Source organism: Balaenoptera acutorostrata, chromosome 13, assembly GCF_949987535.1.
Source record: "Balaenoptera acutorostrata chromosome 13, mBalAcu1.1, whole genome shotgun sequence".
In the NCBI taxonomy this organism is placed as follows: domain Eukaryota; kingdom Metazoa; phylum Chordata; class Mammalia; order Artiodactyla; family Balaenopteridae; genus Balaenoptera; species Balaenoptera acutorostrata.
In genome coordinates this window covers 72,818,428-72,841,582 of record NC_080076.1, presented here as the reverse complement: position 1 = coordinate 72,841,582, position 23,155 = coordinate 72,818,428, and the positions used below count along the sequence as shown (strand labels likewise).

The 23,155-nt window shown below is 47.5% G+C and overlaps 2 protein-coding genes across 3 annotated transcripts in view; both read right to left on the bottom strand.

Annotated features, from left to right (window-relative positions):
- Window positions 1–13,823, bottom strand: part of LIMK2 (LIM domain kinase 2) — a 55,248-nt gene extending 41,425 nt beyond the window's left edge. The window contains exons 1-2 of the mRNA XM_007170662.2: window positions 13,694–13,823; window positions 1,372–1,471 (exon numbers count right to left, since the gene is read on the bottom strand). Of these exons, the coding sequence (XP_007170724.1) occupies window positions 1,372–1,471; window positions 13,694–13,709 (116 nt within the window). The 5' untranslated portion in view covers window positions 13,710–13,823. The remainder of the gene's footprint in view (window positions 1–1,371; window positions 1,472–13,693) is intronic.
- A 5,294-nt stretch (window positions 13,824–19,117) lies between these two features.
- The window catches only part of RNF185 (ring finger protein 185), a 28,912-nt gene continuing 24,874 nt past the window's right edge, over window positions 19,118–23,155 (bottom strand). For both annotated transcript variants that reach the window (XM_007170664.2, XM_007170665.3), the window contains one exon: window positions 19,118–21,540. In XM_007170664.2, the coding sequence (XP_007170726.1) occupies window positions 21,443–21,540 (98 nt within the window). In that variant the 3' untranslated portion in view covers window positions 19,118–21,442. The remainder of the gene's footprint in view (window positions 21,541–23,155) is intronic.

Here is a 23,155-nt window from a genome sequence, read left to right as displayed (position 1 = left end):
TCAGGCCTCGTATCTGTGATATGAAGGAGTTGTATCATATAGTAGGTGGTTCTTCTAGTTATAGGAGAATCCAGAAATCCCAAAGATTAGCTTGTTCTACCCATTCCTGCTTATTTTGGATAGAAGATATTCATACAAATGGGAAAATGGCAGGAACAAATACGACTGTATGGGTTGGAGGCCAAGGAGAGCCTCAGTCTGGGAACTCTTTGGGTTCTGATGCTACTCGTTTGCCTCAGTTGTAAAATGAAAAGACTAGCCAGGGGCCCCTGCAGCTCTGATATTCTGCTCCTATCTTACTAAAAGGCAAAGTAAAAGTGGAATCAAATTCCCTGAGGGTAACCAAGGAGGAGTAACCAAAGCAATCAGATCCACAGAGAAGACTGGAGAGCTCTGAGTTAGAGCTGAAAGGGCAGAAAAATGCTCCAACTCTTCCAGAGGCCAGAGCTCTACAGGCCAACCCCCCACGTAATTCCCTGGGTGGAGACAAGTGCTTAAAGGTCAATTAAATTTCTTGATATCAGCACAGGGGATGCTTTGCAACATGAGCTGTGTGCGGGAGCTGGAGTTTACAGCACATGGTGCCAATCTACGGTCTGTCTCATTCTCAGATCTGAGCACGGCCCTGCCACTTCAGACCACGGGGGGCCACAAATGCCCACCCAGCCTCCGACGAGGAATGACTGCAGTCCAGGCGCTGTGTTATGCTCTGGAGAATACAAAGACAAGCTCCCACTCTCAAGGATTCCAACCATTCAGTGGGTGCCTACCATGAGCTGGACCCTTGGCATACATGACTTCAATTTCAACAAGTCTGTGACAGAGATGATTAACACCTTTATTTTCCTGATGAGGAAACAGAGTCTCAGAGAAGAGGAACAAATCTGACGTTAAAGTCTGTGATATTTTCAAGAAACCGAGCTGCCTCCAAACAATAATCTAAGAGCTATAATAAAGTTAATAACAAAAAGCAGGAAACTAGGGAGGCATCCCGTGGTGAAGAAGAGCTGGCTCTGCCAGCTGCACTACAAACAACCCTTGAGGCAACTGCGTAATCAGCAGTGCAGGCATGGGAAAGTCGCTCTTTCTCGGCCTCGGTCTCCTCACCTATAAAGTGAGGGTGCTGGGATACCCCGGAAAGGTCTCCTCCCATCCCAAACCCCCCACCTCTAGCTGCACCCGGCCCATGTGTGGCTCTTCCACTTTCACCTGGTGTTTGCTCACGTGCTCTTCCTGGGCATATCCCTTTGCTCCCTGAGCTCCCCCGAAATGGAAACTCTCTAGTAGGAAGCTTGTTTTGTATTTTCCAGAAGATGAAATAGTGCCTGGTCCGCAGTGCACTGGCAAAGACAGGGGTGTGGACCCACTTACCGGAAGCAGGAGCTGTGCCAGGCTTCGCTGACAGTCCTGTACAACCTCTGGTTCAGAGCGACATGGTCTCCACAGCCCCGACACCTCCAGGCATCTTCACCTGCACACAAAACCAAGGGGTTCAGAGGTCGAAGAAGCAGGGGTGCAGGGATGGGATTCCTACCATGTAGAAGAAGACCAAGTTAACGGACTCTCATACTGAAAGGGCTGGGCGATGCTCTGCTGGATGCACAGTTCCCTCCTCCACAAGATCCCTGGTGAGCGCTCATCCAGCTGTTCATCTCCCCGCCACAGGGAATTCCTGGCCTCAAAAGTAGCCTCATTTTTTAAAATGAGACTTTTTAAAAAACGGTTCTGGTTGTTCCTTTTTCTACTGAAACAAAACCTGCCTTTTCCTTTCCTTCAGCCCTTGCTTATAGCTCTGAGTAGATGAAATGAACAAAGTCTCTTTCTTTTCGGGTCAGCCTTTCCTACAATGGTCCCCAGCCAGCACCCAGATATTTCTCCTCTCTAGGTTACACGTGTTGCTGCCTTTCCCTACTCTTCAAAAGCCCTGGTTGTGCAGATTTTCCATCACCCCAATGGTTTCATCATTCATTCAACCAACATCATGGGTCCTCTTGTTGGACCCATGGGTCCAAGCTCTACATTGGAGGCTGTTGGATAAATTACCCCTGCTCCTCAAAGAGGAAATCCACTGGAAAAGAAACATTCTTCCATATTGTACTTTTTCACTGAGATGTTATTTCAGCGGTATAAGCAAAGTGCTATCTTAGTTCAGAGAAAGAAATTACAAGGGTAGAAGGGAAAGAACAAACATTTAATCCCTCCTATATGCCAAGAACTGTGCTAGATGCTTTCACAGACCCAATCTCATTTAATTCTCAAAACAATCCCATGAGACAGGTATTATTATATTCATTTAACGGATGAGGGAACTGAAGCTTGGGGCCAGGGGTGAAAGGCCAAGCGGCAGAGTTAGCATCCCAACTCAGGTCTGCCCCATTCTAAAGCCTGTGCTCTTTCTAGTTCCTGCTCATTCCACTCAGGGGAGCCAGGAAAGTCTTTGCAGGGGAAGCTGAGCCTTGAAAGATGGGGAAGGCTGAAAAAGGATGGGGAAGAGCTGTGTAGGCTGAGAGATTAGCATGGGCAGTAGCACAGAGTCAGTCCACGTTCCTCCAAAAGGGACAGAGCACAATATTCCTGGTGTGGCTCAGATGCTAACTTGTTGAAATAAAGGGCAGCTGAGATCAAGTTGTGGTACCTGACTCAGCCCTAGAAAGCAGGACAAGGTTGTTACAAGACTCCCTTGTGCGCCCCGTGTGTGCGGCTTTGTTCTCTCTGGGAAACTCCAGACTGCCACAGGCACAGTGACAGTCACCGGACCCTGTTTTACAGGCACAGGGGCCATGAATAGACAATGCATGGCTTCGGGCACTTCAGGATTGCTTGGCGGCATTCTGGGGCAGCCAGGGCACAGACAGCTGTCCTCATAGCCCAGAGGAGAGTTAAATGAGCTGGCAGAAGGCTTTAAAGCCTCGACCCACCCGCTCCTCTCCCATACATGTATCACCTCCTGGATCTAAACTTCCTAGACTCTCAAGAGGGAGGGGCCTTTGTGGTTTTTGGGTGGTAGTGGTCGGACAGTGCACCATCAACCTCACAAACTCCAAGGCAGAAAAGTCTGAGACACTCATTCAAACTGGGTTACGGGTGAGACAGTGAATTAGTGAGGTTTTTTTTTTATATTATTATTATTTCTACATCTTTATTGGAGTATAATTGCTTTACAATGTTGTGTTAGTTTCTGCTGTATAACAAAGTGAATCAGCTACACATATACATATATCCCCATATCCCCTTCGTCTTGCACCTCCCTCTCACCCTCCCTATCCCACCCCTCTAGGTGGTCACAAAGCACAGAACTGATTTCCCTGTGCTATGCAGCTACTTCCCACTATCTATTTTACATTTGGTAGTGTATATATGTGAATGTTACTCTCTCACTTCATCCCAGCTTACCCTCCCCCACCCGGTGTCCTCAAGTCCATTCTCTATGTCTGCATCTTTATTCCTGTCCTGCCCCTAGGTTCATCAGAACCATTTTTTTTAGATTCCATATATGTGTGTTAGCATGCAGTATTTGTTTTTCTCTTTCTGACTTACTTCACTATGTATGACAAACTCTAGGTCCATCCACCTCACTACAAATAACTCAATTTCGTTTCTTTTTATGGCTGAGTAATATTCCATTGTATGTATGTGCCACATCTTCTTTATCCATTCACCTGTCAATGGACACTTAGGTTGCTTTCATGTCCTGGCTATTGTAAATAGTACTGCAGTGAACACTGTGGTACATGTCTCTTTTTGAATTATGGTTTTCTCAGGGTATATGCCCAATAGTGGGATTGCTGGGTCATATGGTAGTTCTGTTTTTAGTTTTTTAAAGGAACCTCCATACTGTTTTCCATAGTGGCTGTATCAATTTACATTCCCACCAACAGTGCAAGAGGGTTCCCTTTAGTGAGAGGGTTTTTAATGAACACAGATATCCAAATGAATCTTCCAAATTCTGAAAGTACCAGAGTTTGGGAACTCTTACATGAAAGGGCTTTCAGGCTGTCACCAGCAAATCCCATTATTTTAAGCCACACTTTGTTTCTTGCTTTTACTTTTTAACCGGCAAGGAATAGTCTCTGACCTGACCACCCACTTACTCAACAATTCAACATCTTGGCTCTGAGTGACCTCAGAGCCTTTGGTTGTTTCCAAAATTCAAAAAGAATCAGGACTTTCCACTATGAAGATATTCGAGATAACTTGTTATGGCCACACCCTCCAGAGCCTGCCCTGCCCTTCAGTCTTTTTTTTTTTTAATATAAATTTATTTATTTTATTTATTTATTTTTGGCTGCGTTGGGTCTTCGTTGATGCACACGGGCTTTCGCTAGTTGCGGTGAGCGGGAGCTACTGTTCATTGTGGTGGGCGGGCTTCTCATTGGAGTGGCTTCTCTTGTTGCAGAGCACAGGCTCTGGGCGCCCGTGTGCCAGTAGTTGTGGCACGTGGGCTTAGTTGCTCCGCGGCATGTGGAATCTTCCTGGACCAGGGCTCGAACCCGTGTCCCCTGCATTGGCAGGCGGATTCTTTTTTTTTTTAAATTTTTTTTTTATTTTTTATATTTTTAATGCTATTCTTGTCTGCTTACATTCTTTTTATGTATGTATGTATGTATGTATGGCTGTGTTGGGTCTTCGTTTCTGTGTGAGGGTTTTCTCTAGTTGTGGCAAGCGGGGGCCACTCTTCATCGCGGTGTGCGGGCCTCTCACTATCACGGCCTCTCGTTGCCGAGCACAGGCTCCAGACGCGCAGGCTCAGTAATTGTGGCTCACGGGCCGAGTTGCTCCGCGGCATGTGGGATCTTCCCAGACCAGGGCTCGAACCCACGTCCCCTGCATTGGCAGGCAGATTCTCAACCACTGCGCCACCAGGGAAGCCCGGCAGGCGGATTCTTAACCACTGCGCCACCAGGGAAATCCCCCTCCAGTCTTGAGAAACTCAAAGCCATTCAAACACTTACGTAACACGTGCTCTGTGCTAGGCACTAGGGGCACAAAAATCAAGACTCTCTACTCCCTCCTCTCATAGCCACCTGGTTCCACCTTTGAAATGTCCCTCCAATCCTTCTCTGTCCTTCAGCACAGCCCAAGTTCAGGTGTTTGGCTTCTTTTCCTGGTGTGCTGCACAGTCTTAGCTGGCTCACCCAGACTCCCCAATGTCTACAGAACTCAACTGTTGACTCCACCCCATCCCACCTCTCAGAAGACAGTCTCCACCACCACTCCCTTCTCCACTGGCTCCTTCCAACTGTCATTTAAATAAATTCAAGTCTTTCCCATTAAAAAAAAAAAACCTGGACCCCACTTTCTCCTCTAGCTACCACCCTTGCTTCCCCACGTCACAGCCACACATATTAAAAAGTTGTCTAATAGGGAATTCCCTGGCGGTCCAGTGGTTAGGACTCCACACTTTCCCTGCAAGGGCGCGGGTTCAATCCCTGATCGGGGAACTAAGATCCCACAAGACATGTGGCGGGCAAAAAAAAAAAAAAAAAAAAAAAAGTTGTCTAATAAAAAACAAACTTATGGTTACCAAAGGGGAAAAGGCAGGGAGGGATAAATTAGGAGTTTGGGCTTAACAGATACACACTACTGTATATAAAACAGATAAACAACAGGAGCTACTGTACAGCATGGGGAACTATATTCAATATCCTGTAATAAAACATAATGGAAAAGAATATGAAGAAGAATATATATATGTATATATATATATAACTGAATCACTTTGTTGTATACCAGAAACTGATACATTGTAAATCAACTATACTTCAATTAAAAAAAAAAAAGTTGTCTACACATCACTGCCTTCGTTTCCTCACTTCCTATTTACTGCCCAATCCACTGCAGTTTGACTTCCACCCCCACCATTTCTCTGAAACTGTCTCACCAAGGTCAACAGTGACCGCTTATTGCTAAATTCAATGGACACGCTTCAGTCATTCTTTTAGCAAGTATTTATTGCATGCCAACTATGTGTCTAACACCATGCTCGGGAAAGAGCAGCAAACAAGAGAGAGATTAAACATAGAGCAGATATTAAACAATAACATAATTATTTTCATTATAATTGGGGCAAGTGGTAGGAAGAAGATATCAAGTTCATAACTAAGCAAATGGGGTTGGGTAGGGCAAACTAGAACATGTTCCTTAAGGAAGTAATTTCCAAGCTGAGCTCTAAAGGATGAATAGAAATTAACCAGGCAAAAGGAGGAGGAAAGGGTAACACTGGAGACTGGGATGGCGGGGAGATCTGTGTAAAGGTCCTGAGGCAGGAACACAAACTCCTCACTCATCACTAAAGCTGGCTCTTGTTAGCTCCTAAGGACTAGGGGAACTAAGACCAGTCCCTGGCCTACTACAGTTCCTCAAGAAATATTTATTGAAAGAAGGGATGGCCCTCCACAAGGTGGCCCCAAAGAACCTTTATCTTTCAACCTCCTGTACAAACAAATGCTCTAGTCACATCTTGATTTATTTTTTATTCCTGCCACACAAATTCATGGTCTTGTATCCTAACATTCACACCTATAGCTACTCTGTGTGTTTAGGATACTTTATTTACCCAACTTTTCCTCCCTTAATCAGACTTCCATCCTTCCTTGATGGTCCCCCAAAGGCAGGAAGTGTTCGTTTCACTTGGTGTATTACCTGTTTTATATCATTTGTTCTATAACTACAGTTCATTATGTTTCTGTCTCCTTTAGTCCCTTCCTCTCTGCACCACCGCCCCCAGCTCTAAGGGGCAAAGACTGCATCTTGATCATCTTCAAATCTCCAGGGCCTAGCATGAAGTCTGGTGCAGAACTGACACTCCTTTGTGTGGCAAATCCAACTGAAAAACTGGACTCAACTGCCAGCTATAAAGGTAATTTCTAAAGATAAGCTCCAACGGTCAGCAGCGATGATTCACCTGGAATGTGTCCTGGCTCCCCCGTGACTACCTCCAGGTAAAGTCACATGTAGACGCACATGCCTCAGTCTGTCACACTGTACCCAAGGGAGGCTATTCACCCAGAGCCTTCAGCCTCCCAAACCCAGACTTTCTTCAAAAATACTCTTGGCCTCTTCAGCTCCCTTACACAGCCCTAAAAGTCAATGATCCTAACTCTCTTACAACCTTCATTCTAGGAAATGTAAGAGAAATGTAATAATACAAAGTCTTGGAGATTTCTGTGAGGCCTAGTGGAAGACCAATCTAGGGTCCAGTCCGGCTGGGAAAGTCTTCCTCTAGGAAAATACCTCATTGTACCAGGCTGTTCACCTCTCCCTCGACTGTGTTTACCTCTCCTATTTGCAGACTTATCAACAGTGGCTACTGATTGTCAGAGTCCAGAAAGGGAGCTTGACTAAGTAAATGTCCCCAGCAGCTTCAAACAATACGGAGCCCTTGTCAGGTGTTTAATAAACAGAAAACCATGCCTTCATGGTTATTATTGGGATTTGTTGCTTTTAAGAAGTGCTAAGTGTGCGATGCAAACAAGGTGAGAACTGTAACAAATGGCTCATTACAAAGTTTCTCACCTTCAGGATCTTTTGAATGCTGGTATAAAATACATTCAGTGTCTATACCCTTCTCTCTCCCAACTTAATAATTGGTGACATGAGCCTCAAACAATCTGTGACTCTACTGGGGTAGGCACTAGGGTAGCAGGATGGTAAGGCTGGAAGGGCCTTTAAAAATCATCTACTCAAACCTAAGCCTTTCATTTTTCTGAAAGAAAAATGGGCTTGGAGAAGAATTGAGTTGTCTAACCATCAGAAAGCTGGTCCAGGAGGGGCTCAAAACCAAGTTCTGAGACTACCAGACCTGTTGCATTTTTATGACCCTAGGCAGCCTCAGACAAATTGAGACTTGGAAGGGCTCAGCCTGGTACCCCAGCTCAGGGCCAGTGAGTTTCCCACAAGACACTAACATTCACCTTAATCTTGGTCTAAGAACTGGGTTTCTGCAAACTAGTCCTTTTCAACTTCAAAGTGGTGAGAAATCCCCAAGCACTGAGAGCTCACGAGACCATAAAGCTTGGCCTGAACCAACATGCACAGATCCTATCCTTTCACTTGAGAAAAAAAATCGTTGGTGCTTCTCATGTTCCACTAGACTATGAGAACCTGGAACAAAACCCAGCCAATTCAGTGCAGCACAAAACAAGTACGGTAACTATTGTGCCCCCTGGGAGCTGGCAGGTCAGGTATATAAATCCAACTTGTTCCAGGATAAAGCAGGAAGCAGAGGGGCAGGGCAGCAACTGGTATGGAACAACCAAGAGAGAAGAGATCACATTTGAATGAAGTGACTACCAACAAGATTAACAGTAATGATTAACATTCCTCTAGATATTCTCCCCTGTATCCCAAAGAGTTTTCCTCCTCATTAGCTTATCAAATATTACCAAAGGGAGTGTCTAAGGAAGAAAGATTAGACGATTTTTAAAGGTGCTCCTGGACTTCTCTGGATCTTAGAGTCTTCCTTCATAAAAGGAGGGATCAAATTACTCCTAACTCTGAGAGTCTGTGACACTAAAACAGGGGCCGCTCATTTTTCAGGTCAAGGCACAGACATAGGCATCTCAGAGGTTTTATTCTTGCTGTTGTTCTCTTCTGCCTCTCCTTAGTTTATTAGGAAAAATTTGTAAGGGTCAAGCAGAAGAACCGGAGTTAGATCTGGGTTTGAAACCTGGCTCTGTGTCCTTGTGCAAATTATTTAACCTCTCTGAGCCTGTCTCTTAATCTTTTTTTAAGAAAGTAAACAAATAACTTTCTCCCCCAGTTCCTATCAGTAATTTTTAATAATTGAAATATAGTTGACATACATTATGTTAGTTTCAGGTGTACTGCATAGCGATTTGATGTTTGCATACATTATAAAATGATCACCACAAAAAATCTAGTAACCACCTGTCCCCATACAAAGTTATTACAATATTATTGACCTTATTCCTTACGCTGTATCTTACATCCCTGTGGCTTATTTATAACTGGAGGTTTGTACCTCTTAATTCCCTTTACCTATTTCACCCCCTTGTCTCTTAATCTTTAAAAAGAGGATATCACCCACCTTACAGCATTACCAAGAGGATTAAGAGAAAGAACATAATATTACCTGAAAATACCTCCCACAGTGCCTGGCACTTAGTTGGCAACTGAATTGTGAGTAGCTTTTCTTCTTTCTTTCATGTATATCTAGGGGACTGGCTGGGGAAAACGCTGAGCTATTAAATACATTAGCCTCTAAAATCTGATGGGAATGTTTTCAAAACAAAATCAGCAAATGTCTTCTATGTGTCCATGTGCAAGACAGAGACTAGGCCACGAACTTATGGGGCCCTTGTCGAGTGCTCATGGGTATGAGGGGCAAGGATATATAAAAAAATAACACACGTCAGAGAGGGACAAACCAGGTACTGGGGGCAGGGCAAGCTTGGTAGAGTAATAAGACACTTGGTAGAGTAATACGACACTTGGTAGAGAAACAAACAAGACAGATGGTTCTTGCCGCTTTCGGCTTTCGGGCACTCAGGTTCTCACTTCCAACCATAAGTTTACTTAGCTGTGAATGAGTAGGCATTTTCTTATCTAGGGGAAGGCCTACAAAGAATCTCTTTATCAGAGAACTGGTTAACCAATTCATACATTCTCAGATGGCAGTTCTCAACCCACTGTCAATGGCAGGGAAAAACTACTTTGAGTCCTTATTATATGCCAGGCAGTGTCCTAAGCACTAGGCAAGCATGAACTAATTGAATATAAAGATTCCATGAAATAAGGACTAGTATCAAAGGACTATTATTGTTCCCATTTTAATGAAAAGGAAACTGAACTGCTCAACTAACAAGTGTTAGAGCTGGGATTAGACCACAGGTCTGCTTACTCCGAAGTTTGTCTTTAACTACATTTTAGACTTTCTTTACTGGAAAAATAAATTACAAGTAGAGAGATCTGACAAAATAGAATCCCAGGATGGACGCTCAAGGTGTACTTTAATAGAACCAAGCAATGGTTTCGTGTTTTAGCTACTGTTGGATGTGAATTAATAGTTAAGAGTCTAATTCTTGCTACTGTATAAAGAAAGGTCAAGAGTGGGAAAGAATATAGACTTGTAAGAGACTGCTACAGCTCCACGCCCTCTCACTGAAATGCCGAAGTGATACCTGGGGGTGGGCTCCACCCCTCCCTAGTATGCCTGAGCCCCCAACCCCAGGTTGCACTGATCAGAGGCCAGCCCTGGGCTGGAAATCAGCACAGCCTCCAGAAGAGGCAGACAACCCACCAGGAATGTGGAAAGCCTAATACTGCCTCTTGAACATGATGGGTTTCTATTCAGCTTTAAAACCTTGTGGTCTTCTTGGACCCTACCTTGCTCCCTCCATCCCATATCCAGAGCCATTCAAGTCACCCAACCCTGCCCATGACATGAAGCATTTTCCTCTGGTCAGTGCCTCCTTCTCCATTCCTATCACTAACAACCTCAGCTCAGGGTCCATTGTATGTACCCACCTCCAGACTGGTGCTTTTCCTCACCCTTGTCCAATCCATCCTGCCCACCAAAGCCAGATTGATAGTATAAACACAAAATGCCCACATCATGACTCTCCCTGACTCTAAACCTATGGTCTCTGCTGCAGATCAGAAAAGTCTACAAGCCTGGCATTAAACCCTCTGCAGTCTGGCTTCACCCACCCTCCCAGCCTTATCTTCCACTTCCCACACCTCCCAATCTTTGCCTCCACCACACATATTAATTCACCACCCCTTGTGAAGATCTTGAAACTCACCTGCCTTTGCAATCCTACTCCCACAGTTTTCTTCCTTACCCCTTAAACCCCCCTGCCCTTTTTTTTTTTAACCTACCTGAGACCTCTCAAATCTTACCTCCCTCAAGCATTCCCTGACCAAATCTGGTAGCCACCCTGGACACCCTGCTGTTCTTCAAACATGCCAAGCACATTCCTGGCTCAGGGTCTTTGCTCATTCTCTTTTATTCCTTGTCCAGAATGTTCTACCCCCAGATATGCAAATAGCTCACTCCCTTGCTTCATTTCTCTGCTCAGATGTCATCAACCAGAGAGGTTCCCCTGACCTCCCACTGCACCTATGCCCTTATCATACTTCATCTCTCTTCAGAGCATTTATCCCTGACATATGATATTCATGTATTTATTTATTGTCTGTCTCTCGCCACCAGAACATACACTCCACAAGGTAAGGGATTTGATCTATTTTGCTCCCTGTTGTATCCCCCAGGGCCTAGAAGTGCTTGGCACACAGTAGGAACTCAATATATATTTGTGGGATAAATGTATGAATAAAGTTCTCCCTCACCTTTGAAATTCCCTAATGTTATCACCTATAGGCCTTATAATAGCTTGCCTTGATTTGTTCATTTTTTCCTCAATTACTCTAAATAGTGAATTTCTCAAAAGCATAAACCACATATTATTCATTTCCACAAATACTGTGTGCCAGACCCTGTATGCCTCAAGGACCCTGGAATATTGGAAAGAGCACTGGACAAGTCCTAGTTAGTCCTGGCTCTACCACTAGTTGAGTAACCCTAGACAAATCCATTTTCCTCCCTAGTCCTCGGTTTCTTAACATGTAAAATGAGGAGAGTTACATTATCTCTAGCATCTGTTAAAATTTATAACAGGTTAACACTTGGCCCAGCCCAGTGCCTTAGACATCATCGGTACTCAGCAAATATTTGATTTCTTTGCTGTTGATTCTCCTGTTACACAGGAATCTGAGTTGTCTTGGAACACAGCTCTGACAGAACAAGTAAAAGTTTAAGTCCCGCTTCCTTCTCTGACTCCATGGGCAACCTAAATCTGGTGTTTGTGATACAGAGAGGATGATGCACCAAATTTGAAGCTAGAAAATATGAACTCTGACCACTGCTATTTTTTTGGCTATGGAACCTTGAACAAGTAATTTCTGAACCTTAGTCTCCTCATCCATAAAAAAGCCGTATTGGCCTTCTCTCAGTCTTCAAAGGCACCACATGCCTTTCTGCCTCAGGGTTTTTTTATGTTCCCTCTGCCTGAAAAGTTCTTCACCCTTTCTTAGCTGGACTAGCTTCTACTTATCCTCAGGGCTCAGCATAAACTTGCTTTATAAAGGAATGTGTTCCCTATCCACTTCCCTTGCCCCTGGTGCAATCTTACATATCTCAACTGCTTATCTCAGTTATTATGGCATTTATCTCAATTGTCACCTCAATTATTTACTGTACATTGCTAGGGCTGTAAGCACCACAAAGGCCAAGAATTGTGTCGTTTTGCTCATCATTATACTCCTCAGCGCTTGGCTTAGTGTGTAGCCCAGAAGTATCCAACAAATATTCTTATGGAAGAATGTACAAACTAATGCATCTAGAGGCACTAATGCCTCTAGACAGCTTTTTGGTTCACTCAGAGAAAGATCTAATAAACACTATTGCACTCTAAGATCTTTCGCAAGTTTCTGAGAATCAAGGTTCAAGACAGGGAACCTATGTTACTCAAAGGTTAGAAAAAATCATTAGAAATCATTTGAGACAAAGAATTCTGGAAACTAAAAAAAAAAAAAAAGTAAAATAGGAAGGGACGGAGAATGTCTACCTCTAGCCCTTTTTCTCCAAAAGCCTATTATCAAGAATGAGGAGACAATCCCATGCTCCCATGGTGAGGAAGTGACCCACTGGTGGCCTGGTCCTTTTATTCAGGATGGAGGAAGTGACTGTCCACAGGCTGAAAGCCAGGAAGTGGGGGCAGATATCCAGGACAGCCTCCCTCCTCCATTATTCCCTCCTGCCAGCTCTAGAAAGCTTCTGGACGCTGACCCTGGTCGACCTAGAGTCTGGGCCACCCACACAGGTGGGTGTTTCCCACAACTTTCTGGGAAACAGAAAGTTCCTGGTACTGGGGGACAGGCAAGGAGGGCAGGAAGCTGCAGGGTGGTGTGAGATGACTGGGAGGGGACCGCAGGCCCAGCCAACCTAACCCTGAAGCTACCCTTCACCCTTAGACACTCTTCCTTCCAGGAGGTGTTTGGCCACATTCCTTTCTGGTCTCAGAGGGGCCATGGGAGGGCCCAGAGCCCCAGGAGGCCTACCTGCCTCAGGAAGAAGCTTCAATATCTCCCTACCCCCAGTCGTGTCCTAAACCCCAAGGGAGCCCACAATGCCCTGCTTCCTGCAAAGAACCCCAAGACCCAGGAGACCGCAGGCACCAAGATACCCTCCAGAAGCCTTGGATCCCGTGGGAAAGTCATACTCTCCTTAATTTTCCACAGAAAATCCAGAATACGGGGTAACTCTCCATACCCTCAGAACCTACCCAAACTCTGAGGATGCCGTACTCCCCACATTCCCCCAAACCGTGACTCCAAAGGAAATCGCTCCCCTCAGCTTCCTTAGAAAGAGTTTTAATTTGAGGACCTGCAGTCTCCAGGTCCACAAAAAAAGGTGCCCCCCAGCATCCCTTCCTCCCAAGGACCTCAACTCGCGGGAAGCCGCCCACCCTGCCTGCCCCCCTCCCCGCGAGCCCTCTATCCCCGCTCCCCACAACCTCCGAGTCTTCGGGGAGCGCTGTGCTCACTCCCCAAGTTCTCCCTCTAAGAAGCCGGTACCCACGGGGGTCCACTCAGCCCGAAACCCCCGAGAGGCCGCCAGCTCCCCTCAGGCGCCCCGGGACCGGGACAGGACGGCGCAGCCCTTCCTTACCCGCCTGCTCGGCCATGGTCCCAGAGGCGCGGAAATAGGGAAAAGGAGGCCGCTACAGCGCCGTCTCCGCTCAGATCCTGCCGCCGCCTCAGGCGCGCGAGGACCTCTGCCCGGGGCGCGAGCGAGATGCGCCGCCTACGGCGCCCGGGGAGGACCAAACCGCACCTGGCACGGGGGCCCGCCCGCCGACGCCCCGCCCAGCCGACGCCGGGCCCCGCCCCTGGGCCTAGCCCCGCCCCCAGGACCTGGCCCCGCCCCCTGGTTCTGGCTCTGCGGCGGCCCTGGTGCCCCCTAGCCTCTGCGCCCTCTGTGGGTGCCCGAACTGTTGAGGGTGATTCTGCGCAGGCTGGAGATCTCAACACAGAGGACCCTCTGCCCATTTTTTTAAAAAAAATATATTTATTTATTTATTTATTTTGGCCTGTGTTGGGTCTTCGTTGCTACCCGCAGGCTTTCTCTAGTTGTGGCGAGCCGGGGCTACTCTTCGTCGCAGTGCGCGGGCTTCTCGTTGCGGTGGCTTCTCTTGTTGTGGAGCACGGGCTCTAGGCGCACGGGCTTCAGTAATTGCAGCACGCAGGCTCAGTAGTTGTGTCTCATGGGCTCTAGAGCGCAGGCTCCGTAGTTGTGGCACACGGGCTTTGTTGCTCCACGGCATGTGGGATCTTCCCGGACCAGGGCTCGAACCCGTGTCCCCTGCATTGGCAGGCGGATTCTTAACCACTGCGCCACCAGGGAAGTCCCCCTCTGCCCATTTTACCGATGCGGACAGCTGAGGACCAGAGGGGACAAGTTCGAACCTCAAAATGGCTCAGCTCATTAGGAGCTGAGCTGGGATGGGAACGCAGGCTCTTAATCCCCAGTCGAAAGCTCTTTCCAGTAGAGTGTCTGGAATCAAGAATATGAATATGGAGAAACCAGGTTTACCCACAAATAGCTTTGGGGGGGTTTGAGGGTGGGCTTTTCTTAGAAGCTTCCAGCTCAGAGAAGCCACTTGTCTGTGCCACTATAAGCAAGCTGACACTCAGTGGCAGATCCTTAGCAGGCCAAGTAGGTATGTAAATGAACCCCAAACACCAGATCTTCCAATTTTTCAAGATAAGCCAAAAATCCAGGTATTTAGGTGAAATTTCCCTCTTTTAAAAATGTTGGTAACATTCAAATTCTAAAAATGCCGTGTAGGTCAAAGGAAATGTACCAGTGGTCTGGATTTGCCCTTTGGACTCTTCTTTGTAGAGAAGAGCCCTGGACCAGGATTTAGGACAGCAGACTGGTTTCTCGCAGCCGCTAGGTGGCTGAGGGGCCTTGAGAGAACCACTTCCCCTCACTTGGTTTGGGAGGGGATTGGGGTCCTTTGTGTGACTAAGATTCGGCCACATCAGCTGGTCCCTGAGGTCCCTCCCATCTGATTCTCTTGTGCTGGGTCTTTGGCAACTGTTATTTCCTTAGATCAGATTTAGGTCATGAGAAAAGTGTACAAATAACCAGGAAGGGACAGGGATGGGGCCCAAGGAAATGGATCACGACACTCCCACCAAGGACGAAGTTCAACCCAGCACTGAAATACACAAAGGTGAGCACAATTCTCTTCCTTCCTGCTCTGACCGTGTACTCCAAACCAGATACAGGTCAGATTCTTCTCCTCTGGGTGTGGCAGGTGGCCCCTGAAGTCCTGAGTGTGAAGAAAGTGCTGAGGGGCAGTGTGGGCGATATGCCTGACTTCTGTTCATTCCTGGGAACCCTCTTCAGCAGTCGGCTTTAGTTTCTGAGGAAATCTCTGCTCTGATTATAGTAAAGACAAAACTGTGTATTGAATTAAAGTGATGGTGATCCAGGGGACTCTCCTGACAAGTCACCTCATGGCTAGCGAAAAGGGGTGAGGCTTTTATTTGCCCTGCACATGGAAAGAGGTTACGCTGTATTTTCCCAGACACCCAGGCACTGGCAGCCTTGGAACTAAGGCCCCTGGGAGTCTTCCCTCTCCCTCTGCCCCACAGCAAGGCACCAGGTCTGTCTCTTCTCCCTCCTCACTCTCTCTCATTACACTTCTTTCCCACCTCCAGCCTCATGGTCTTCACCAGCAGGGAGCGGGAGGATAAACAACTCCTTCCCAAGTTGCTCCCAGGGAAGTTCAGGTAACTTTGAGAAATGCAAGTTGAAATGTAAAGGAAGAGAACAGCAGTCTATAGAAATGATAAAACCCAGAGATACCTTTTCAACATGGACACAAAGAACATTCCAAAATCACTTGTGAACTCAAGGGGAGTTCTGGAGGGCAGAAAAGGTCTGTGCAGGGAGAAAGCCTTCTGGGTTTCTAGTACCAGGTCACCTGTCCGCAGTTTGATTACCTGACCATGGCTTGGTCAGTCCTTGAGGCCAGATCCTGCTGACTGACTCACAATCAACTCTCTGGACCTACAGAAATGAGGACCTGGGCCCTGACAAACACCTTAAGGTCTGGCTCTGCCATCCTGAGGGGACTGGTCTACTGGTCCACAGCCAGACACTCCCACTGTTCACTTCCATGTGCCTCAGACCAAGCCAGTCTTGGACCTCTAATTTCTCCTCTCCCTGAGTCGTCCTACCTAAAATGGACTGATTAATCTTCCAAAATTATGTTTGTCACCTCTGTGCTCAAAAACCTCCAATAGCTCCCTATTGCCTACAAAATAACAGCCAAACCTGGCCCTCAAGAACTAACCACATCTCACCCTACAGCCTTCTCTCCCTACTCCCTTTGCTCCAGGACCCTGCTTTTCCTGAATACCTTCTGCCCTTGTAACATTCTGCCATTCCTACAACCACCAGCTGTCCCCCACAACCCCACTGCTCCCCATGTTCTCTGTAATTTTGTTGTCCCATTCTGCCAGAAGTGCAGTCTTGTTTCTAAACTTTTTTTTTTTTTTAATAAATTTATTTATTTATTTTTGGCTGTGTTGGGTCTTCGTTGCTGTGCTTTCTCTAGTTGTGGCAAGCTGGGGCTACTCTTCGTTGCAGTGCACGGGCTTCTCCTTGTGGTGGCTTCTCTTGTTGTGGAGCATGGGCTCTAGGCACGCGGGCTTCAGTAGTTGTGGCACGCAGGCTCAGTAGTTGTGGCTCTCGGGCACTAGAGCACAGGCTCAGTAGTTGTGGCACACGGGCTTAGTTGCTCCGTGGCATGTGGGATCTTCCCGGACCAGGGCTCGAACCCGTGTCCCCTGCATTGGCAGGCGGATTCTTAACCACTGCGCCACCAAGGAAGTCCTCTAAACTCTTAACACATTGTTATTTTCAATTATATCATTTTGCAACCCCTGTGAACTAATCTAAATCTGCACAGTCCAATATGGTAGCCACTAGCCATATGTGGCTATTTAAATTAAAATGAGATAAAACAAAAAATTCAGTTCTTCAGTCCACTAGCCACATTTCAGGTGCTTGATAGGCACATGTGTCTAGTGGTTACTGTGTTGCACAGTGCAGACAGAGAACATCTCCACGACTGCAGAAAATTCTATTGGACAGTGCTGTTCTAGACAATGATCAGTAAGGGCTGCTAACATCACAAAGAGGGACTACCAGACATTATGTGTCTCCTGATATGATGCAACAAGAAGTATACACTACCACTCATGACATAGTCTTACCAAAAAAAAAAAAATCAAGCCGGAATCTGGCCAAGCCTCTAGATTTAACAACCAATTTATAGGAAATACAAGAGTAAGAAGAGTTTAATACCACAGTGATGCAAATAGCAAAAGTGAAGTTGTAGGAAACTGAACAGGACAAACTAACTGCAAGGGAAAGAAAAGAAACGGAAGAGGATCCTATAGATGTAACAGAGACTTAAGAGACATCCAATAGCAATGTATGGATCTAATCTGGATCTCAACTCAAACTGTACAAGAGTTATGAGACAACGAGAAAAATTTGAACAATGATTGGATACATGATATTAAGGAATTACCATCAATTTTTAAAGGTACATAAAAGAGTATCTTGGTTATATTTTTAAAAATCCTTGAGATGCATATTGAAATACTTAATAGGTGAGATATGACTAGAATTTGCTTCAAAACAGTGCAGGTACGGGAGAGAAACAGTGTCAGGGTGGGGATGAATCAAGACTGGACCTGGGGCTTCCCTGGTGGCGCAGTGGTTAAGAATCCGCCTGCCAATGCAGGGGACACGGGTTCGTGCCCCGGTCCGGGAAGATTCCACATGCCACGGAGCGGCTAGGCCTGTGAGCCACAACTACTGAGCCTGCGTGTCTGGAGCCTGTGCTCCGCAACGGGAGAGGCCATGACAGTGAGAGGCCCGCGCACCGCGATGAAGAGTGGCCCCCGCTCGCCGCAACTGGAGAAAGCCCTCGCACAGAAACGAAGACCCAACACAGCCAAAAATAAATAAAAAATAAATAAATTAATTAATTAAAAAAAAAAAAGACTGGACCTGAGTTGATGGCTATCGGGGTTGAACGACTGGTACATGGAGGCCTTATTGTCCTATTCTACTTCTGTGTCTTGTTTCCTTTTTTTTTTTAATACTTATTTTAATTAATTAATTAATTTATGGCTGTGTTGGGTCTTCGTCTTTGTGCGAGGGCTTTCTCTCTAGTTGCGGCAAGTGGGGCCACTCTTCATCGCGGTGCGCAGGCCTCTCATTATCGCGGCCTCTCCCGCTGCGGAGCACAGGCTCCAGACGCGCAGGCTCAGCAATAGTGGCTCACGGGCCTAGTTTCTCCGCGGCATGTGGGATCTTCCCAGACCAGGGCTCGAACCCGTGTCCCCGGCATTGGCAGGCGGATTCTCAACCACTGTGCCACCAGGGAAGCCCTTATTTCCTTTTCTTACTGGGCTTATGAATTCCTGGAGTTCCCTTACCTTTGCATTTCCTACTATGTCTTGGCACTATTCAACTTGGTAACTGTTAGGTCAAAGTTTAAGGGGGAGAAAAGAGCTCCTTTCAGAGGGATGACCTGTAGCTCTGATGTGCTGGGGAGCCCGAGGCTGGGCCAGGTTTGTAATATCACCATCTTCCATCTCACATTCTGCTGAGAACCTCACAGAACCTTACAGAGCAGCACACCCCCTGTTCCAGGTAGAGGGCTTGGCTGGAGGCCAGCTTGCCTTGTCAAAGAACATGGGGAGAGATGCTGACACGGAACAACCTGATTGTCCTCAAGGCTCTTTTTGGCCACAAGCTAAGCTCCAGGGTGGCAGCCCACAACCTTCAGAATTCCATACACTTATGAGGACTGGGTCTGCCTGTCAGACAGGTCACACCTTGGGTGGGGCTGTGTATGAAGACAGGCCTCCAGCCTATGCTTCTCATTTCTAATTACCCATGGGTGTTTGAAGACTTTCATCCTCAATCTTCCCAGAGGCCAGACCAGTCCTCAACCCATTCCCCCCCACTCCCCTGACACAGTAAGTCCACAGCTCACAGTTATGTAAAACCATTTGTTTAATTCTAAATCAAATCACTTTTACAACAGTGAAAATTAGTGACTGGTCAAGATGTACACGGTATCATTTTCTGACTGTGGTTGGGACCTGGTCCTAATCCACAAAGGTGGCAGGAGGGGTTGGGGGCCAAGAACATAGAAAACACACACAAAGAAAGGAAAAATGCCTCGGCAGAGGGGTGAGGTGGTGAGCCTGTGGGGGCATTGGGAAGAGGCCTCCCTGTCGGGGCTGGGCCAGCAGTCCCAAGTTGGCTCTCCTGCCCCAGCTCCTGGCAGAGCATGAGTGGGGACCTGCAAGGTTCAAAATCAAAGGGCACATGGCCAAGCTAGCTTTGCTAACAGGTTCCTGGGATGCCTTTGCTGGTGGAGCTCTCCTGGGCTCACTCCCCTTCGTTAAAGGGTCAAAGTTATTTGTCTTCCTACCTACAACCCTTCTTTTTTTAACCTTTCTTTTGGAAACCCATTTCTGTTCGGTCCATCTGACTGAAGTCCTCTCTCCCATCGCTAGGTGGGAACATTGCACTGAGAAACCAGGGCCCGTCAGACCTGGGATTTCCAGAAGGTGATAAAATGAGCACTCTTGAGTGGGTGCCCAGAGAATCTTTAAAATCCATCAGGCACACCGTAAAGCGGGTGGCTTATTCCTACCAAATGGATTCGGTAAATGAACCACCTATTCAATACTTACATTTTGTCTGTTTAAACACTGAACTCTGGCACTGAAAGGTACGAGGGGAAGTGGGGGGGTGCAGTGGAGAGAGGAGAAGGGCTTCCCTCATCTTCCTCAAGGTCTTGGTTTCCACATGCTATGCAGAGCCATATCTGGAACAAACACTAGGTGGGGCTTTCAACCACTTGTTGGCTATTGCTGGGGGTAAACTCAGGAGCAGTGTGGACTGGTGAAGTGACAGACAGGCCCTCAGAGTAAGTCCATCTCCCCCTACCCTAAGGGTCTCCTGGAAGAGCCTGGATTTCTAGGAAGATGCCAGACTGGCAGAGCGAGAACCATTCCACCAGGTAAACTGTTCTCCTGCTGGCAACACACTCCCTCAGTCAAATTCGGATGAAGAAGCTTGTGAAGTTGAAAAACAAATCAAGGGCTTGGGAAGAATGACTTCCCTGCAAGTTTCCAGGGGAAGACTTCCACAGGCAGACCACATCCTATCTTTGTGCTGAGGCTCCCTGGGCTCTGCGCCCGGCTTTACAAACCACCAGGGGTTGCCTGCTCTGGAGTAGAGTGCTTCCCTGGTTTTAGCACACACACAAGAGGTCTTCAAACCATACCAAAATCAGAGTCACATGCTGGGTCTCCCCTTTCCCTGCCTCTTCTTTAAGGACAATTTGGCTTCTGAGGAGGGTGGTCTTCAACATGCAGCTGGGATGACTCAACAAGGTTCCCAGTTTCCTTTGTGGGGTCTGGGAAAGGATGCACCTGGAGCTTCTGCGGCCTTAGGGACAAGGCTGCTTGTTCAGTCGTTCCTGCATCTGAGCTCCGAATCCCACCTGAGCCCCGACTGCAGGTCTTTCCTAACAGCAGTCTGTCCTGGCTTCAACAGTAATCTAGGCTGGGTGCCCTCTGGCAGGGAGGCAGATTTGCATAGTTTTGGGGGAAAACTGATGGGAAACCACATGTCTCTGGGGATAATCTACGCCAGGAAACCAGGAGGTCATTCAAGCCACTCTGGAGCCAAAGACACTGAGCACAGCCCAGAGGCAATAGATCTTTGGGTCCCTGGTGAATTCATGAATCGACTCCAGCTCCAGCTGCTGCAATTAAGATCTTAATAGGACAGCAATTTCTTGCATCTCTGCTGAAGAGGGAATAGGACAGAATAGCACTGCGATCTGGAAGGGGAACCTCTCTGTATGAGGAGTCCCACTGACTTCAGAGGCCACTTACCAAGGGATATTTAAAGAGATGAAAAAAAGTTTCCATATTTGGTTCGTCTCTTTGTTTTTATAATATTAAATTCAGGTGAAATTTTACTGACAATTCCTCTTCTCCTGCCTCTTCCCTGTGCAGAGTCAGGACCTGCTGAGCTGGGTGGAACAGGATTTCACGGTGTAACCCATGAGAGATGACTCAATGCCAAGGCCTGAGGTGTTTACAGCAGTGGCCACACTCCAGGGTCCTCAACGACTGGTCTTGAGTCCCAAAGCTCTGATGGAGAAGCAAAACTCCTTGATGTGTCACCGACCCCACTGATTCCAGAGGTCAGGATTAGCCAGGAAGCCAAACATCAAGAGTGGGGGTGGCATGTCACCGGTCCAGAGGCCCTGCATGGATGTAGGCCGGGAGCCCAGCATTAGGCAATCAATAGCCAGAACATGATCACCAGGGCCACAAACAGGAACAGGCGTGACAGGAACTGCTCGTCCACATACTGGGGCGTTCCGGGGACAGCTGGAGGGACAGGAGGGAGGAGGGAGGCTGTGAGAATGCTGCAGCTGCACACACTGCCCACTAGAGTCAGGAGGGAGGAGGGAGGCTGTGAGAATGCTGCAGCTGCACACACTGCCCACTGGAGTCAGAAGTCGAGAGCATCAACCTTCATCTCTTTACAACAGAATCCTGCACACTAAAAATATTTCCAAACCCCAAATAATATTAGGCAAAACAAAATTCAAATTATAAAAACATGTGGAATCATATAACAATGAGGACAAAGTCTCCAATTCGTCCTAAGAGGGTTTTGTCTCCAGGTGCAAATAAACCAGGAAAGTCTTGGAGGGAAAAATAAAAGCTACTATTTGTTAAGCATCTTGTGTGTGCTGTTGTGTATACACATTATTGCCTGTTGGGCATTATTATCCCATTCTGTGTAAGAAGAAACTGAAGCACAGGTATGAGGTGACCTGCCCAAGATCTCAAGGTCCATGAGCTGGTGGAGAGCCCAGAGCTGTGCTCTCAGCCTCTCCACACACTGCCTCTCGAGTCATGGAGTCTCTAGATTCTGGCACTGATGAGTCAGGAGGGGTCTCAGGGAGCCCCGCGTGAGGTGCCTTCCTTTTCCAGACATGAGAACTAGAGCCCAGACAGGCAAAACGACCTGTCTCCCTCAATCCATAGCAAACTAGGGGCAGAAGTGGCCTGAGAACCTGGGTCTCCACTCCTCTCTGCTTTGAGAAAAGCTACTCCGTAGAGCTCCTTGTCCTGACTGTGGGGCAAGGAGAGTTAAGAGAAACTACATCCCAGATGGGCAAACTGTACCAAACACACACAACAAGGGAAAACTGTGACTGTGGCAAGGGAATAAAGAGAGTTCGCAGCCTGGCTGTGAACTCTCTTTACCTGGGGAACCCAGGTGAGCCCTGGACCAGGATGGATGGAAATAAACTAGCAGGCAGGTGCGTGCTCCTTCCACAGGGCCCTATCCCTTCTTCAGAGCAGAGCACACCTGGCCCTTTGGGGTCTCTTTCCTCTGATAAAACAGCATGTGAACAGAGGAGAAACTTTTGAGGTAGATGAGGTAAGGAAGGGCAGTCCCAAGATCGCTTGGTGCTATATTATGCCCCAGTTAGGCACGCTGATGGAACCAAGCAGGCCAGCAGTCAACAAAGACTTACCGATTGTCTGCTATGTGCCAAGCACCCGGGTGGGGGGGCAGGGGACAAATGGATGGCTCAGGAGAGGTTACTGTCCCTCGAGCCTAAGCTCCTGGCCAGGAGCCACGCACTGGTCCCTTCTGTACCTCACACTGTGCCCAGCACACGAAGCCCCATTGAGTGCAAGCAGAGCTCAACCGCCCTCGGCAGCTCTGCAGCTCCATGGTCAGGATCTGGCCCTGGGCGTCAGACTGCAATAGAGCCCAGGGCACCTACCTCGGTGCCCTGCCCTACACCGACTGCAGCCAGCACTCTCAAGCTGGCTGGAGGGAGAAAGGTAGAAGCAGGTGGCAGACCTAGGCATGGTTCCCAAAGGGCTGAGGCTTAGGACCAGCCCGACGTGTGTCCTGAGGGAAGCTGGCCAGAGATGCCAGAGAATAGGGAGGCCCAGACTCCTTGTGGTCGCCTGGCCC